We start from the raw sequence: 17013 nt of genomic DNA, 5'->3' as shown, positions 1-17013 counted from the left end.
CTTGGCAGGGTTGGCTTCTGTTTTCCAGTCTTGGGCTTTATAACTCCCAGCAAGAGAGGAAAGGGCAGGGCTGGTAACCACAGGAACTGGTAGTCATGTTTTTTTCTCTCATTTTTGAGAGAAAAAAAGAGAGAGAATCCTAATGTGAGAATAGGAAACAAACATCCGTCTACATCTATATCCCCATTGGCAGGACTCAACTTCTCTATTTCCCTTTGGTGGTAAAGCAGAAAAGGGCCTTAATTTATAATCAGGAAAGTCTCATTCTGGACCATAAGCCTGGGTAAATAAAATTGAAATAATATTACCTGCTTCACAGGATTGTGATGAAATCCTAAATCCTGTTAGTTTCAATTCGATTCGATTCAATTTTGTTGCATTGCACTGCATTGCATTGCATTCTATTCCATTCTATTCCATGTTAAAAATGTGAGCAGCATCAACTTAAAGGATTATTTCCTGCAATTTGAAAAACGTTGATCTGGATCTCTTGCTTCCTCTGAATCAAATGTTCATTGGCAGAAGAGACATCCAAGGAGAATAGATTGGAAAGGGAATATACCCTGTTTTAGGATTTCACACACATTATCACAAGAGCAAATGGGATTGGAAGTAGCATTTTTGAGAGCCTATGCACATCTAATATTGTCATAACTCTTTGACATATTTTCATCACAATCCTGTGAAGTAGGTATTACTATTTCAATTTTATGTATCCAGGCGTATGGTCCAGAATGAGACTTTCCTGATTATAAATTAAGGCCCTTTTCTGCTTTACCTCCAGAGGGAAATAGAGAAGTTGAATCCTGCCAATGGGGATATAGATGTAGAAGGATGTTTGCTTCTGTGGGCCTGGATTTTCCTATTCTCACATTAGGAACCAAGCTGCTTTTGTTGAAAAAGAATATGTACACACAGGTGTTAGTATCTGAGATTTTCCCCCATATAACCTTGGGAAATATCATTACTGTCACTTTACAGATATAGAACTGAGACTCAGACACAAACATGACCAAGATCACACAACTCATAACTGGGTTTCAAGTGCATATCTGTTGTTGCCCCAGAGTTGGAGAAGCAGGGAGTCCAGGGGTAACATGGTGGCATGTCATTTCTCTTGGAGATTTGTAAGGCATTTAGTTCAGAGCTGGGGAAGCACAGGGGGTGAATACCTCCTCAAATCATTCTATCATGCCCTAAGTCTCAGCTTGGGCTTGCAATTGGGTGATCCAATTCTTAGTATATATTGGCTGAGTCCTCTGTTGCCCTCAGCTCTGACCCTGTCTAGAATAGAACATTTACACATTTTTCCTAATGTCGAAGGAGTCCCTGCACTAATTCTTTCACTTTCTAGAGTTGCCAGTTTAAAATACAGACTGCTCAGTGAAATGTGTTTAATAACAAATCATTTTAAGTAGTAGTTCCAATATTGAATGAGACATACTTATACTAAAACAAATGATCTATCTGAAATTCAAACTTAACTGGAATCCTGTATTTTTATTTGCTGCCATCTGCATTTTACCCTCAGCAGAGCAGAGGAGAATCTGGAGTTGGAGAAGTCCTGCCCTGTAGCCCCGCACCAGTTACACCAAAAAGCAGAGGGGTAAATAAATGAAGGGCATCTGTTTCTCATTCATGTAATGAGAAGTTGAGAGATAGGGCGTCCAGGGAGAGTATGATAGCTTCACAGAATCATTAAGGTTCAGATTCACCAAGACTAAGTTTTGTTTCACCTGCACTGGCTGAGAACAAGTGAATGGAATAGGTTCAGTGTCAGTCAGGTGACCACTTTCTGAAATGAGCACTGCACTTCTGTCCGTATTTCTTCCTTGCAATGTCATGTGTGTATTTCTGTATTTCAACAGATTTCCTTTTTCTCCCTCCTCTTCTCTCCTTCTGCTGTTGTATATGTGGTATGTTGTTGGTGGTGAAGTTTATAGTTTATCTACAGTTTGCAGAATATCAAATTGAGAGTGTGACTAGATTAGAAGTGGAATGGGGTATCATATAGTGCTCCTGTACTTGGAGTTGAAGGCAGTAATTGATGAGACTGGGTTATTTTATTTCTGGGGAGAGTCAAGCCTCTTTTTCTTTTGTACAAAAGACAGTGAGAATTATATTCAATGGGAGAATTTTTGTTTTGGGCAATGTAAAGTATGGAGAAAGAGTGCACATTCATGTTGGGTAGATTGTAGCGGACTTTTGCCATGCATGTGGCGGATCCTTAGTGTCTTGTGAACACCCTTCCAGTATTAGGAGAATTCTCAATTATGATTCTTGCCTTCCTAAGGTAGAATCCACAGATTTTCTTTCCCTGATTGTCTTGCATCGAGGCCCAGGTGAACAAGACTTTGCCAATCAGATGAATGAGTGTAAAATTTGATTTAGAAGGGGTAACATGAGATATCAGGCATTATGTAGGATTAATTTTCATGGTGAAAGTAAGTCTCAAAGGGACCTGGCTTTGGGGACAGAATTAGTCATAGGTCAGGTGTCTGGTGTTGCCTACAGTGTCTGGACCAAGCCAGTGGGCTGTGAGACTTTTGCTGAACAGTCTCATGGTGTAGTTCAGATATTGTTTCTGGCCAGGTTGCTTCCAGATCAGGTTGTACAGCATCTTGGCAAACAGATGTTGAGTCTGTATGAAGAAGAATTTATTAATGATCAGTTGTTAAAACATGAATGTGTGTTTAGGGAAGGTAAGTGATTTCCTATTTGCTAGAGATACTTCAAGTAGATGTTGCATGGATTCTTGTTTAGGATTCACAATTAGGGGAAAGGAGAGGGTTGGACTTGATGTAAAAGAACTGACTTTTTAAAAAGAAATAAATCTTTATTGTTCAGATTATTACAGTTGTTCCTCTTCCCCCCCCCCCCATAGTTCCCCTTCACCTGGTTCCCATCCTACCCCATGCCCTTACCGCACCCCCTCCATTTTCCTCGTCCATAGGTGTAAGATTTTTGTCCAATCTCTTCCTGTACCCCCCACATCCCCTCCCCCCCTAGAATTGTCAGTCCACTCCCTTTCTATGCCCCTGATTCTATTATATTCACCAGTTTATTCTGTTCTTCAGATTTTTTATTCACTTGATTTTTAGATTCACCTGTTGATAGATATGTATTTGTTGTCACTTTGTTGTTTATAATTTTTATCTTTACCTTTTTCTTCCTCTTCTTAGAGAATACCCTTCAGCATTTCATATAATACTGGTTTGGTGGTGATGAACTCCTTTAGCTTTTTCTTGTCTGTGACTCTTTATTTGACCTTCAATTCTGAATGATAGCTTTGCTGGATAAAGTAATCTTGGTTGTAGGTTCTTGGTATTCATCACTTTGAATATTTCTTGCCACTCCCTCCTGGCCTGCATAGTTTCTGTTGAGAAATCAGCTGACAGTCGTATGGGTACTCCCTTGTAGGTAACTAACTGTTTTTCTCTTGCTGCTTTTAAGATTCTCTCTTTGTCTTTTGCTCTCGGCATTTTAATTATGATGTGTCTTGGTGTGGTCCTCTTTGGATTCCTTTTGTTTGGGGTTCTCTGCGCTTCCTAGACTTGTAAGTGTATTTCTTTCACCAGAGAGGGGAAATTTTCTGTCATTATTTCTTCAAATAGGTTTTCAATATTTTGCTCTCTCTCTTCTTCAGGCACCCCCATAATTCGGATGTTGGTATGCTTGAAGTTGTCCCAGAGGCTCCTTACACTATCTTCATATTTTTGGATTATTTTTGCTCTTCTTGTTGGGTGTTTTTTGCTTCCTCATATTTCAAATCATTGACTTGATTCTTGGGATCCTCTAGTCTACTGTTGAATCCCTGTATATTATTCTTTATTTAAGTCAGTGTATGCTTAATTTTTGACTAGTCCTTTTCCATTTTTTGGGCATTCTCACTAAGATCCTTGAAGGTCTCACTAAGTTCCTTGGAGGTTTCTAGAAGATTCTTGAATAGCCTTATAACTATAGTTTTGAACTCTATATCCAGTAGTTTGCTTTCTTCCATTTCTTTCATTTGTGACATGTTTCTTTGTCTCTGCATTTTGGCTGCTTCCCTGTGTCTGCTTCTATGTATTGGGTAGCTGCTAAGTCTCCTTGAGTTGATAGAGTGGCCTTGTGTAGTAGGTGTCCTATAGGGCCAAGTGGCTCAGCCTCCAGAATCACCTGAGGTGGACACTCTTGGTGCACCCCTTTGTGGGCTGTGTGCACAGTCTTGTTGTAGTTGAGCCTTGATTGCTATTGGTGTCACTGTGGGGAATGGACCTCCAGGCCAATTGGCTGTGGGGACCAGCTGCAAATACAGTGGGAGAGCTGCTGTGCAGGAGACACCCTTATGGAGCAGGACTTGCTTCAGTGGGGCTTTGGTGCTCACTGAGTCTGCCCCTTGAGTGTGTCACTTATGGATGTGAAGAGTTGTAATCTGGTATAGTCTTACACTGACCACTTGGTACACTAGCTCTTGGGTCTCCAGGGAAGTGCAAAGTCAGCCACTGCCTGGGGCCACCCAGCCGGAACTACAGAGAGATCTGTAGATTCCTCTTCTTTATATCGCATTTGGAAATGTCCATGCAAGGCCCAGCTGTGAAGCAAGGCAGGCTGGTGCTGGTGCCAGCCTTGGGCCTTTTATTGATAGCTTTGGGGCTTCCTGACCCAGCTGCAGCTTGTTTGACAGGTTTTAGGCTGAGAAAAGACAGGCCATTCATATGCAAAAGCTGCTGCACCCAGCTTGGGTGAGGTTGTAAATTGGGTGAGATGAGGTCTCAGGGAATCACCAAGGTGGAGCAAACAGAAATGGCTTCCAGTCAACCCTGCACCGGAAAGGTCCCAGCATGGGAATAATGACCACTGTGAACAACTCAATCTGGAAGAAAGCCGCCCCCAAGTTCCTGTTCCGATGCCAGACAGTCCAGTTTCTCCTCATATGTGTCTGGTCCCTCAGAGCTTCACCTGGCACTGGAGCTCAGGGCAAGCAAGAGCTTGTAAATTCAGTTGGTGGTGCCAGCCTTTTAAGAGGAGCAATTGGGTTTCCAGCAACCTGTGTGTCACTCAGCCCCAATCTGCACTGGTTTTTATAGTCCATATTTCCTATGGCCCATAGGGACTTCTTTCCCCAGCTCGGGAACCCTGGGCTGGGGGTCTGGTGTGGGGCTGGGACTCCTTGCTCCTCCAGGCAGCCTCCAAATAGGCGATCTCCCTCCCAATTAAAAAAGCGCACACCCGGGTGCCAGACCAGCCCATTCCATGCCTCTGCACTTCCTACCAGTCTCAATGTGCTTTCTTCTTTACCTCTCTCATTGTAGTACTTCCACTCAGCCAGCTTTCCCATAGTTCTGAATGATAGTTGTTCTGTATTTTAGTTGTAATTTTGATGTGGTTGTGGGAGGCAGCAAGTACAGGCATTTACCTATGCTGCCATCTTGGTTCTCTCCCTAATATCACTAGTTCTTTCCTCTAACTGGTTGGTTCTAGTTTCTATGCTCATCAGCTCATTTTTAATTTCTTCATTTGCCTGCTTCATTTCCAGGAGTTGGGCCTGATTCTTTTTTAAAATTTCAATTTCTTTGGAGAAATGCTCATTTTGTTCATTGATTTGTTTTCTGAGTGCGCTGAATTGCCTGTCAGTATTTTCTCACATCTCATTGAGTATTTTCGGAACTGCAATCTTGTAATCTCTGTCATTCAACTTGCATAATTCCATGTGTTCCAGCTTATTTTCTGGGGATTTTTCATTTTCTTTCTGGTAATCATTGTTGTTGTGGTTGTTCATGGCATTTGCTGTTCTTTGTTTTCCCATTTATCTCTGAGGAGGTCTTTCTACTCTGTTCCAGTAAATGGCACTGAATTGCAAGATTTTTATCCTCTGTGGCCTTACAGTTTTGAGCCTCTGTAACTTCTGTAGGGCTGTACTGCCTATGTTGCTTGGGGGTGCGGTTTGTTTTTCCCTGACAGTAATAGCGACCCCTGACCTCCATAGGTCCAGCCCAAGCACCCCACCTGGGGTTCAGTCACAGAGGGAAACTGTATTTTTACTGCAATAGCTCTTGGCCTACAGATAATACACTACTGGAACAAACTCCAAGAGCAATGGGAAGTGAGATTTGGGAGTCTAATCAGTGGCAGGGCTCTGCGATTTCCTTTCTTTGCCTGAAAGTCTACAGTCAGGCCCAGCTGTGCGGAGCAGCTCTGTAGGGTGGGTGTCTGCTGACTACAGCTCACACATGCAACTCAGACCCCATTCACAATGCACCCCCACAGTTCAGACACTCTCTCCCTGCTTGTGTGTGTGACCACACAATGCCACTACTTCAGTGGCAAGTCCAACAGCCTGCTACTTGCTGGGTTTGCTCTCTGTTAGTCCTGACCAGCTGAGGGACTTGCCCATTACTGCTGCTGCCAGTTCCCAGCTGTGCTTCAGACATGCTGCTGCACTGTAGCCGTGTTTGGCTTCCCTCCCTTCTTGTCTCCCGGCTTATTCCAAGGAGCCCACCTTAGTTGTTCCAGTGTGCACATCTCTCCAGCATACATCCGTGTTGAGCCAGGACTTCTTTGTTGAATTATAGGTGGTTATTTTGTTGAGATGTTAAGGGGAGAGAATAGATGTGCCCTTATGCCACCATTCCTCTGACATCCAAAATATCTTCTTCATCTTTTTATTTTCAGTCTCTGTGTCTTTCCATCAGAAGTGTCTCTTGTAGACAGCATATGCAAGGGTTTTCTTATTCATTCAACCACACTATGTCGTTTGTTTGGAGCACTGAATCCATTTACATTTAAAGTAACTATTGATAGGTTTGTAGTTATTGCCATTTTATTATTCATATTTTTTTTATTTTTTTTCCTTCTTCTTAAAGAAGTTCCTTTAACATTTCTTATAATACTGGTTTGGTGGTGATGAACTCCTTTAGCTTTTTCTCATCTGGGAAGCTCTTTATCTGTCCTTTAATACTAAATAATAGCTTTGCTGGGTAGAGTAATTTTGGTTATAGGTCCTTGTTTTTCATCACTTTGAATATTTTGTACCAATCTCTTTTGGCCTGCGAAGTTTCTGTTGAGAAATCAGCTGATAGTCTTATGGGAGCTCCCTTGTAAGTAACTAACTGCTTTTCTCTTGCTATCTTTAAGATTCTCTCTTTGTCTTTAACCTTGGCTTTTAATTATGATGTGTCTTGATGTGGGCCACTTTGGGTTCATCTTGTGTAGGACTCCCTGTGCTTCCTGAGCTTGTATGCCTATTTCTTTTACCAGGTTAGGGAAGTTTTCCATCATTATTTCTTTAAATAGGTTTCCAGTTCCTTGCTCTCTCTCTTTCCTTTCTGGTACCCCAATGATGTGAATGTTGTAACACTTAATGTTGTCCCAAGGTCCCCTTAACCTGTCCTCATTTTTTGGATTCTTTTTCTTTTTGATGCTCTGATTGGGTGTTTTCTGTTACCTTATCTTCGAAATCACTGATTTGATCCTCTGCTTTATCTACTGTACTATTGATTCCCTCTAATATATTCTTTTTTTGTTGTTGTTAATCCTTGCCCAAGGATATTTTTTTCCATTGATTTTTTTTTGAGAGAGCATAGAAGGGAGGAAGGGAGGGAGAAAGAGAGAGAGAGAGAGAGAGAGAGAGAGAGAGAGAGAGAGAGAGAGAGAGAGAAACATCTATGTGAGAGAGGCACATCGATCCATTGCTTTCTAAATGTACCCTGACCAGGGCCTGGGATTGACCTGCAACCCAGGTATGTGCCATTGATGGGGAATTGAACCCATGACCCTTTGGTGTGTGAGCCGATGCTCTACCACTGAGCCATACTGGCCAGGGCCCCTCTAATGTATTCTTCATTTCTAATTGGTTCTTTTTTATGTTTTCTATCTCCATTTTTATGTTTTCTATCTCCTTGTTGAAATTATGACTGAGATCACTGAGCATCCTTATAAACAGTGTTTTGAACTCTGTATCTGATAGATTGCTTGTCTCCATTTTGTTTAGTTCTTTTTCTGGAGTTTTGTTCTTTTCTTCTTCTTTTTCCCCTCACTTTGGCTGCCTCCCTCTGTTTGTTTCTATGTATTAGGTAGAGGTGCTATGTCTCCTGGTCTTGGTAGAGTGGTCTTATATTGTAGGTGTTTCCTGGGGCCCAGTGATGCAGTCTCTCTGGTCGCCTGAGCTGGGTGCTCCAGGTATGTCCCTTGTGTGGATTGTGTGTGCCCTTCTGTTGTAGTTTAGCCTTAATCATTGTTGACACAGCAATGGGAGGGATTGTCCCTCAAGTTGGTTGGTTGTAAGAACTGGATGTGACTGCAGTGGAGGAGCTGTTGTGCAGGGACTAACCCTATAGAGCAGAATTCACTGGAGCAGGGCCCTGGTGCCTGCCAAGTCTGTCCTTTGCTTGCATCGTTTGTGGCACTGGGGTGGGGAGCCCAATGTGGGGCTGGGACTCCTGGCTCCTCACAGGGGGACCTCTGCAGTCCAGATATCCTTCCTGATATTTAACCAGATCAGCCCATTCAGTGTCTCCGCCCCTCCTACCAGTCTCTACGTGGCTTCTTCTTAGGCATAAGAGTTCTGTTCTGTTAGCCTACAGGCAGTTCTCAATGATGGTTTTTATGTAGTTTAGATGTAATTTTGATGTGGTCATGGGAGGAAGCGAATACAGCATTTACCTATTATGCCATCTTGACTGGGAGCCCCCTATTTCTAGTTTCCATTTACCATTCCGACAATAGGCTAGTATTTGAGGAGGGAAAGTCCTAGAATGCTCCCTCTCATTAGTTTGGCTAAGTAAAGTTTCTCCTGTAGGCTCTGTGATGCTACCATTCCCCTTATTGCTCTCAACATCGGTCAGTTCGGCCCAGTGTTGGGTCATCATCTTGTGTACCTCAGAATTAATATAATATCCATGATGATCTTTGCCAGGTGGGCTACAGGAGAGAAAACAACTATTATTTACATTTCAGAGGTTCATAAGATGCATGTTTAATGTGTGGTTTCTGCCAATGGGAAGTCAGTGCTTGTAGGCTCAGCCCTGCTCCTCACAGTCTCCATTCCTGCTTCCTGTCAGGGTATAGTTCTTGGATTGGGTGTGACTTTTCTTCTATTAGCTCTAGAATAGCCCAATAATCTTCTACTGGGGTTACTTTCTATGTGGAGGCCTTATAAAGGTGTCTCATCTGTCTAGTCTTTTCTCCCTATCCTACATCCTTGGTTGCAAGAGGATTCCTTTGTTTATTGAATGGAAAATGCTGCCCAGCTGCAGGTATGATTTTGGTAAGGTTGCGGGGGGAGAATGAAGGGGCCAGTTATGTGAGACTAATGAGATAGGAAGTATGGTGTTTCAACAGTACAGGCTAGGGCCAACCCTCCAGGTGTCATTTGGGGAGTTTTCAGTAGTGCTTTTGTTTAACTGTATTTGGAAGAAAGATAGAGGGAGAAAATAAGTAACACAAACTAGGTGGCTTAAAACAACAGAAATTTATTCTTTCTCAGTTTGGAGACTGGAAGTTTGAGATCAAGGTGTTGGCAGAGTTGTTTTTTTCCTGGGAGCTGTGAGGAAAAATATGTCCCATGCCTCTCCTTTAGCTTCCGGTGACAGCTGGAAGTCTGTGGTGGTCCTTGGTTTGTAGATGCAGCACTCAATCTCTGCCTCTGTCATCACATGGCCTTCTCCCTGTGTGTGTCTTTCTTCTCTTCTTATCAGGACATCAGCCATACTGGATTAAGGGCCCACCGGACTCCAGTTTGACCTCATCTCAATTAATTCTTCATCATCTCAATTAATTCTTCAAAGACTCTTTCTAAATAAGGTCACATTCTGCGGCACTGGGAGTTAGGACTTCAATATGTTTTTTTGAGGGACACAATACAATCCATAAAAACTCCTTCAGTAAATACACATGCCAAGCCACTGCACACTGTATGACTATGTGAGGGTAATAGTTGCCAGGGAAACTGTGGGTACAGGAGAACAGTCCCTAGGTTCCGAGGGGAGGGCCTGGCATTGGGGTGGGGTGGGAGAAGGAAATATTTTCTTGTTGGATTTTTGGACCTGGGCCCCAACAACCCTGACCATGGGAACTGGCTGTTTAGCATTTATTTCCTTGTGTGCCACCCTCAGCTGTCCTGAGGCCCTCTTCCCATGAGTTTGGGCAAAGCCCTCTTATCTGGACAGTTTCTCCTGCTGACCCTGTGATGCTGAGACTTTATCAATCTTGATGTCGGTCAGGCAGACACACTCTGTGGGCGTATCCTCTGCATGGCAGAACTAACACTGTGGTGATGTTGATGTGCTTATCTTCTCTGGATGACAGCCACCAACTGCTTTTTCCATGTCACGGGACCATGTGATGCTCATTTGTTCTTCTGCGGTGGCTGTACTGGAGTCAGTGCCTGCCAATCTGTTGGAGTCCAATATAGCCTGTGGGCTCAGTCAAGCTCCCTGCAGTCTCCATTGGCCCTGCTACTTCTTGGGGCTGGAAGGACAGGCTGATTACTCTCCTCCCATCTCCATTGTCCAGTTTTGAGGGAACAAGGGCTGCCTTGTGGATGTGCTGTCCTTAGGGTCTGGGGGTCAAGAGTGGATGGGGTTTTAGCTGCAACTCAGTATGTGCTTTGATCTCCTAAGCAAATACTAGTATTACACATAGTGTCTCTGCCTCTTGTATCTCACATTTAAAAATTCATATTTAATTATACAAATGTAAAATATGAGTTAGGATAAAAAGAAAAAACATCTTTATATTATCATTTCAGCGTATGTTCTCTTATTTTTGAGATCTTCCAAGTTTTGTTGTTGTACATAAGCTTGTTTTTTGCATAGAGTCAGAGTCTATAATCTAAGTTGTACATATTATTCTTTTTTATTTTACACGTATTGGTCATTGGTAAAGCTGGAAGCTCAGATCTGTGGGCTGGCAGGCAGTGGGGAAAGTAGAGGAGCTCTCGGGTTTCTGATCTGGGACCAACAGTAGCAGCTCTTTCTTGCATGGGGCCAGGCCTATCTTAGGCCTCTTAGGGATCAAGGGCCTGTAAGAGGTCCTTTAAGTGCAGGCTCCTGAGAGGTAGCTGGAGGTCATGCCCTGTTCCTCTTGTATTTGGTGTTTATAGCTGTGAGTGAACTCATCCAGCTCAGATGTTGGTGGGTATGGGATTCAGAGCACTCAAGGCCATTTGGGAAGGAAATTTTGGAGGACTTTGCCTAACTCAGGTATTCTTTTTCTGGAAGACCTGGAGATACCATCTCATATCTGAAGGAAGATGGCAGTTGAATTTGGGTGGCTGTGATGTAATTCAGGGATGAGGCTCACTCTGATGCTCTTGGGGATCCCTCTCCTGGGCTAGAATGGCCTTGACCCCTATAAAGCCCATTGTGACTATTGCAGTAGACAGACACATCCTGAGGACTTCCAAGGGTCATCTCTCCCTCACCCCACTATCCTGAGCTCTCATGCTTGGGAAATTTTCTTTTTTTCCCCCCTTGGCAGATGCTTTTGTGGCTGTAGACACACTATTGAGGCGACGATCATGAGGCAGAGGTGAGTGTAAGGACATAAGCCCAGGCCGTGGCCCATCTTCAGAAATAGTCATGGAGAATTTGCTATGGCTCATCTGTGTCCTATAGTGCAGTGGCCGAGACATGGGTTTAAGGGAAGAAGAGAAGTGAGAGGAGAAGGGAAGCAGGAAGAGGAAGAGGAAGAGGGGACAGAGGAGAAAGAAGGTCACTCAGTGCCAATATTACTCTGGATATTAAATGGTATTATGCAGATTAAAATATTTTCTTTAATAATCCATAGCACCACACAATGTACATGGAAATTGGTAGGTTTGGTTATTAATCTAACAAGAAAGGAGCCCAGCAAAATTCTTCATTCAAACTAGGAGGAGGCTCTGAACTCCTCTCTGTGGAGCAGTCCATCTCTGGGGGAGCTCGGGGGAAGAAACAGTCTCACACACATGTGCCGGAGGCTGCATCTTTATTGAATTTTGCTGGGGATACAATCAGCAGGGGTTTTGGGTACCTCTCGGAACCTCCCTGGTCTTTCGCTATGTCCAGGCTCCTGTGGAACCTGGGGGCTACCCAGGGAGAACTCTGGCTTTGGGATTTTTCCTGCGGCTGGCCAGGTTTCTGTGGCTACTTGGACTTTAAGATTTTATTAATCCAGGACACATATGGGGAGATTCGAGTGAAGACAGCAGGAGGCTTTGCATCTGGACGTCCATATGACACAATACCCTGGGCCACCCCAGCACACAGAAGGGGGCCCCCAGAGTCACCCTGTGGGTTAAAAAAAGCAGATCATGAGCAGGGATCATTCTTCTCTCCCTCCTATTACTTCATCCTGGTTCTATCAGCACCCAGGCTGGCCCCAAGATACCCCAGAGCCAGGCCAGGAATCTTGACTCCCCATGAAGTCATAAGTGAGGAGTCATAATTTAAATGTCTTCTTTCTCTCTCTAGCATAGAACATAGATCCTGCCCCTCCCCAACATCTTCTTATTTTTTCTCTCCTGGAGCCCTGTATGTGTAGATGGGAAGATTAGAGGCAGGCTTGAGTATGGAAGGATGGAACCCAGAAGGAGGGTTTTAGTTCCCATAGTTCTAGAAACCCATGAATGCAGACACCAGTAACTGAACCAGCAGACTTCCTGACCCACCCCCTCTCAGCAGGACCCTGTCTCCCAGGAACTGAGTGTGAGGAGGAAGTGTAACTTTGTGGTACCTTAAATACTGATCTTGTCTCCTTGGGGTTGCCCACACAGATTTGCAGGTTATGATTGTAAAACATAAAGTGGTTGCAGGCCTCGGCCTTCATGAGTCTCAACTTCACCTCTCTCAGAGTATCTGACCCTGGATTTTCCACTCCTGTTTGCCCCCAGCCAGTTGCTCGGCATACTTTTCCAGGTTGAATGAAGGTAGACTTGGTGGGCAGGGGGACTGTCCCCACGGCATGGTTCAGTTTGGCCTTCGTTTGTAGCTGTGAGGGAGGAAGAGTAGGTGGTTGTCAGTCACAGGGAATGTGGATGGTGTGGTGTGGTAGAGGCTCCCGGGGCAGGGCCTAGAGTTTTTCCCGAATGGGGTGATGATGACATGGATTGGGGGTTGTATCTGAGGTAGTGGCTTGGAAGAGAATGAGAAAGGTACAAGTCAGGAGAAGGGTTAAGAAGGGGAAATTGAGAAGTCCAAAAAAGAGAATGGCACCTTCAGTAACATGATGTCATTGACTTCAGTTGAATAGTCGTATTTTGGATGAACAAATTGTTCTTTGACTTCTAGCTTCTGCCATGTGGATTCTTCTTGTTTTATGTCATGAGCTCCGAGAATGACAGTAATTATTCTGTTGAGAGGGGAGAGAGGGTCAGGAAAAGGTGCTGGTCTCCTGAGAAGGGCCCATTTTGAGCAGAGTGACAACAGGCCCTCTTCATCAGTGTAGGCCCAACTGAGGAACTCAGTTCTTACTGAGGAAAGATGTTCCTCCCATGGCCACAGCTGTTTTAGGAAGGACCAGGCCCTGGAAGACTGAGAGAGCTCTCTGGCACCAGGATGAGAGGGGCAGTATTGACCTGTCTTGATCTGGGTTTCCCATTAGTAAAGCCCTGGGGATGGAGATGACTAATCAATCACAATGGCCCAGTTCCTCCCAATATACATCACTGACCATCTTGAGATTAGTGAGGCACAAAAATCTCTCCTGAGGCCACTTGAAAGTTGTGTTAACTTTGGTTCCTACAACTCCTCACATGAAAAGAGAACAAATCAAAGTTTTCTTACCTTCCTTTACTACAATGAGCAGCTGTCACCACAAATTCTTCACTTATGAGAAATCCACCACAGTTACCATATCTCTGGTGGATGGTGACATTCAGATAGGCCATGTAGGGACGGGAGTGTGGCTTGGACTCAATGCCACTGATAATCTCCCCTGAAACAGAAAATCCCAGGTCCTCAAACACAGAGCACTTCAGACAGAGCACTAGGTAAGGAAAATGAGTTGAAAGTTGAGGCAACCCCCCACCCCAGCCTCACCCTTACCTGTAATGTAACTCAGCCCCTTCATGTATCCTTTTTATTGGCTTTCCTTATCCCAATCCACCCTGCCAATCCCACTTTTCAGAACACAATGGCTAATCTTGATTCTGAGTTGTCATTTAAACATGTCTTCATGTCCTGATCCTGACCTTTTCTACATGAGAGCAAAGACAGAGGAGCAAAGGACCAGGAATCAGAATTATGGATATTTTGAGGAGAGCAGCTTAAGAACTACTTCTCAAGCCAGTTTTCTGATTCTATCTCCACCCAAGATCCCCCTCCTTCCCCTGCCCCCCGCCCCCCCCCCGCCCCCCCCCCCCCGCTGCCCCCAGGAAACTGTTACTAACTGCTGGGAAAGAATATGACTCTTCCAGGTAGAGATTTCCCCTGGAACACTTGCAATGGGATCTTGCATTCTCATTTAAGGTCTTCTTTGACTCAGGCCAGTAAATTTGGAATAGAAGTTAGGGACCCAGAGGACAGGGAGTTATATCCCAGACTCCCCAGCTCCAGCTTCAGGAGGCAAGAAAAAGATCAACCAAAGGAGTAGGCCCTGCATTTTCCCAGTGATGCTGCCCATGGCAAGGTTCTTTTGTCACTCCCCACTCTTGTCCCGGCTTTTATAACCCCAGTAATAGAAGGGTGTGTGTGTGTGTGTGTGTGTTGGGGGGGGGGGGGGGGGGCTGGAAACCACATTTTTGTCGTTCACTCTGGCCTGGCTTATCTTCTTAATTAGAGATTCTCATAGGTCTCCTCTCCGCTCGGCTGGTGTAGAAGCTGTGGTCAGAGCCCCAGAGTCCTGGCTTCTAGGGTGAGGAACGCACCTCTCTCATCTAACGCAGCTCTCTAGAGGCATAATAGTATCACAAATTGGAGGGGGTGCGTGTTTTAGATGTTGTAGGAATCTAGAACAGGGATCAGCAAACTTTTCCTGTAAATAGCAAGATGGTAAATATTTTCAGCTTTGTGAGTCATACTGTCTCTGTCTCAGCTATTCAGCTCTGCCATCATAGCACAAAAGCAGACATACACAAGATGTAAACAAGTGGGAAGATGGTGTCGAGCAGTGGGCCAAAAACTTGGACTTCTGCCACAAGTGGGGCAAAGATGAATATGAGAAGCTTGCTGAGAAGAGGCTCACAGAAGAGAGAGAAAAGAAGGATGGAAAACCTGGTGCAGCCAGTCAAGCGGGAGTTTCTCCAGCATAGGGACTACAAGGTGGACCTGGAATCCGAGCTTGGGAAGATAATTGTCATTACCAAGACCACCCCGCAATCTGAGATGGGAGGATATTACTGCAATGTCTGTGACTGTGTTGTGAAGGACTCCATCAACTTCCTGGACCACATTAATGGAAAGAAACATCAGTGAAACCTGGGCATGTCGAGGGGTGTGGAACTTTCCACCTTGGATTAGGTGAAAAAATGTTTTGAAGTCAACAAGAAGAAGATGGAAGAGAAACAAAAGGATTATGATTTTGAGGAAAGGAGGAAGGAGCTTAGAGAAGAAGAGGAAAAGGCCAAAGCCTACAAGAAAGAGAAATGGACAGAGCAGAAAAGGAGGGCTGCGGAGGACTTGACATTTGAGGAGGATGATGTGATGACAGCTGTGATGGGCTTCTCTGGCTTTGGTTCCACCAAGAAGAGTTACTTTGGCCCTTTGCTGGGCTTAACTTTGAATGTGGGCGGGGTCATTTTTTGGGGGGAGTACTTGAGAAAGTCCTTGAGTGGCAATAGAGTGTTTGCAGTTTCCCTCCACCTTGAGAGAGAGCACAGGAGGCGGCGGTAATGCTGCAGCATATTCCTTTAGCCTCAGTGTATCACTCAAGTAACAGGACCTCTGCCCATCTGCATTCCCAATAAAGAAAAACCTCTTCTGAGGCTGCTTTCCCAATACTTCCCCTGCATCTTTCTCTCTTCATCTATCCAGTCTTCTCTGACCATCCTACATTTATCCTGTATTCTGCCTTAAAAAAAAAAAGATGTTTATTGATTTCAGAGAGGAAGGGAGAGGGAGAGAGAGATAGAAACATCAATGATGAGAATCATTGATCGGCTGCCTCCTGCACGCCCCCACAACCCTGGGGCATGTGCCCTTGACTGGAATTGAACCCGGGACCCTTCAGTCTGCAGGCCGACATTCTATCCGCTGAACCAAACTGGCTAGGGCATGTGTTCTGCCTTTGTTTTAATTTTGACTCTTGCTGCAGCGGAAAGTTTCTCAGGGTCCCTAGTTTCCAGTTGATGTTATATCCTTGACCAGCCACCACTCCCCATTTTCCTCATTCCCCATCGTGGTTCTTTGGCCACCTGTGCATGCATGTGTACTTCTGCCTGGGTCAGTAGTATGTGCGATGTGTGTGCATGAATCTGTCACATAGAAGGAGCCTAAACTAGAACCTCAGAACATTATTGCCTTGGGGCCTGATGTTCTTGGTTTCCTCAGTGCATGTAACAGGAAATTAAATGGGATGAGTGTTTAGGGTGGTTTTTGTCTGTTGAGTTTTTTAACCTTTGTTTTTCATATGTAGACTCTTCAGCTATTCCTGTTTGTTTTATTTTATTGAGGATTACTCTGTTTTTGTCTTTCTTGTGAGCAGGCTCTTGGAAGAAACTGTTTGATGCCAACCCCCCCGCCCCCCCTCAAATAAAAAAAAACACAAACACCCAGGATAAAAACCCCTCATATGGGAGCCGTTGGGTCTCAGAGGCTGTTCAACATGTATAATAAATGGCATTGACTGGGCCTATAAAAAAAAAAAGATGTAAACCAGTGGGTGTGACTGTATTACAAGAAAAATTTATTTACAAAAACAAGAAGTGGGTGGATTTGGCCTGAGGGCCAGAATTTGCCCTACTTCCCCATCTAGAAGATCAGCCCTTCCTTCAAGGCAAATAATCAGCAGAAGATTAGATCTTGAATACCCACAATATGTTTGGCACTGATAGAGCTTTACATGTATCATCTCATTTAATCTTTTGAACATCCTTTTGGGTAAGTATTATTATAC

General features: G+C 44.3%; 1 protein-coding gene and 1 pseudogene across 2 annotated transcripts; one reads left to right on the top strand and one right to left on the bottom strand.

Annotated features, from left to right (window-relative positions):
• Positions 1-11932: 11932 nt before the first annotated feature.
• LOC102436406 (mast cell protease 4-like) lies at positions 11933-14628 on the bottom strand. 2 transcript variants are annotated; one of them, XM_014467632.2, is made up of 5 exons: positions 14508-14628; positions 13746-13896; positions 13176-13311; positions 12697-12951; positions 11933-12251 (listed from the first exon to the last, which is right to left on the bottom strand). In XM_014467632.2, exons 1-5 carry the CDS (start codon positions 14581-14583, stop codon positions 12108-12110), a joined length of 762 nt encoding a protein of 253 aa, XP_014323118.1. In that variant the 5' UTR covers positions 14584-14628; the 3' UTR covers positions 11933-12107. The 2 variants fall into 2 exon arrangements, with proteins under 2 accessions (XP_014323118.1, XP_023599429.1); XM_023743661.1 differs by having other exon boundaries at positions 13746-13947; positions 14508-14598.
• Positions 14629-14948: 320 nt separating this feature from the next.
• Positions 14949-15791, top strand: LOC102436101 (annotated as a pseudogene).
• The last annotated feature ends 1222 nt before the right edge of the window (positions 15792-17013 follow it).

The sequence above is a fragment of the Myotis lucifugus genome, unplaced genomic scaffold (assembly GCF_000147115.1).
Source record: "Myotis lucifugus unplaced genomic scaffold, Myoluc2.0 scaffold_406, whole genome shotgun sequence".
Lineage (NCBI taxonomy): Eukaryota > Metazoa > Chordata > Mammalia > Chiroptera > Vespertilionidae > Myotis > Myotis lucifugus.
Note: the sequence above shows the minus strand (reverse complement) of the source record. Positions and strands in the feature narration are given on the sequence as shown.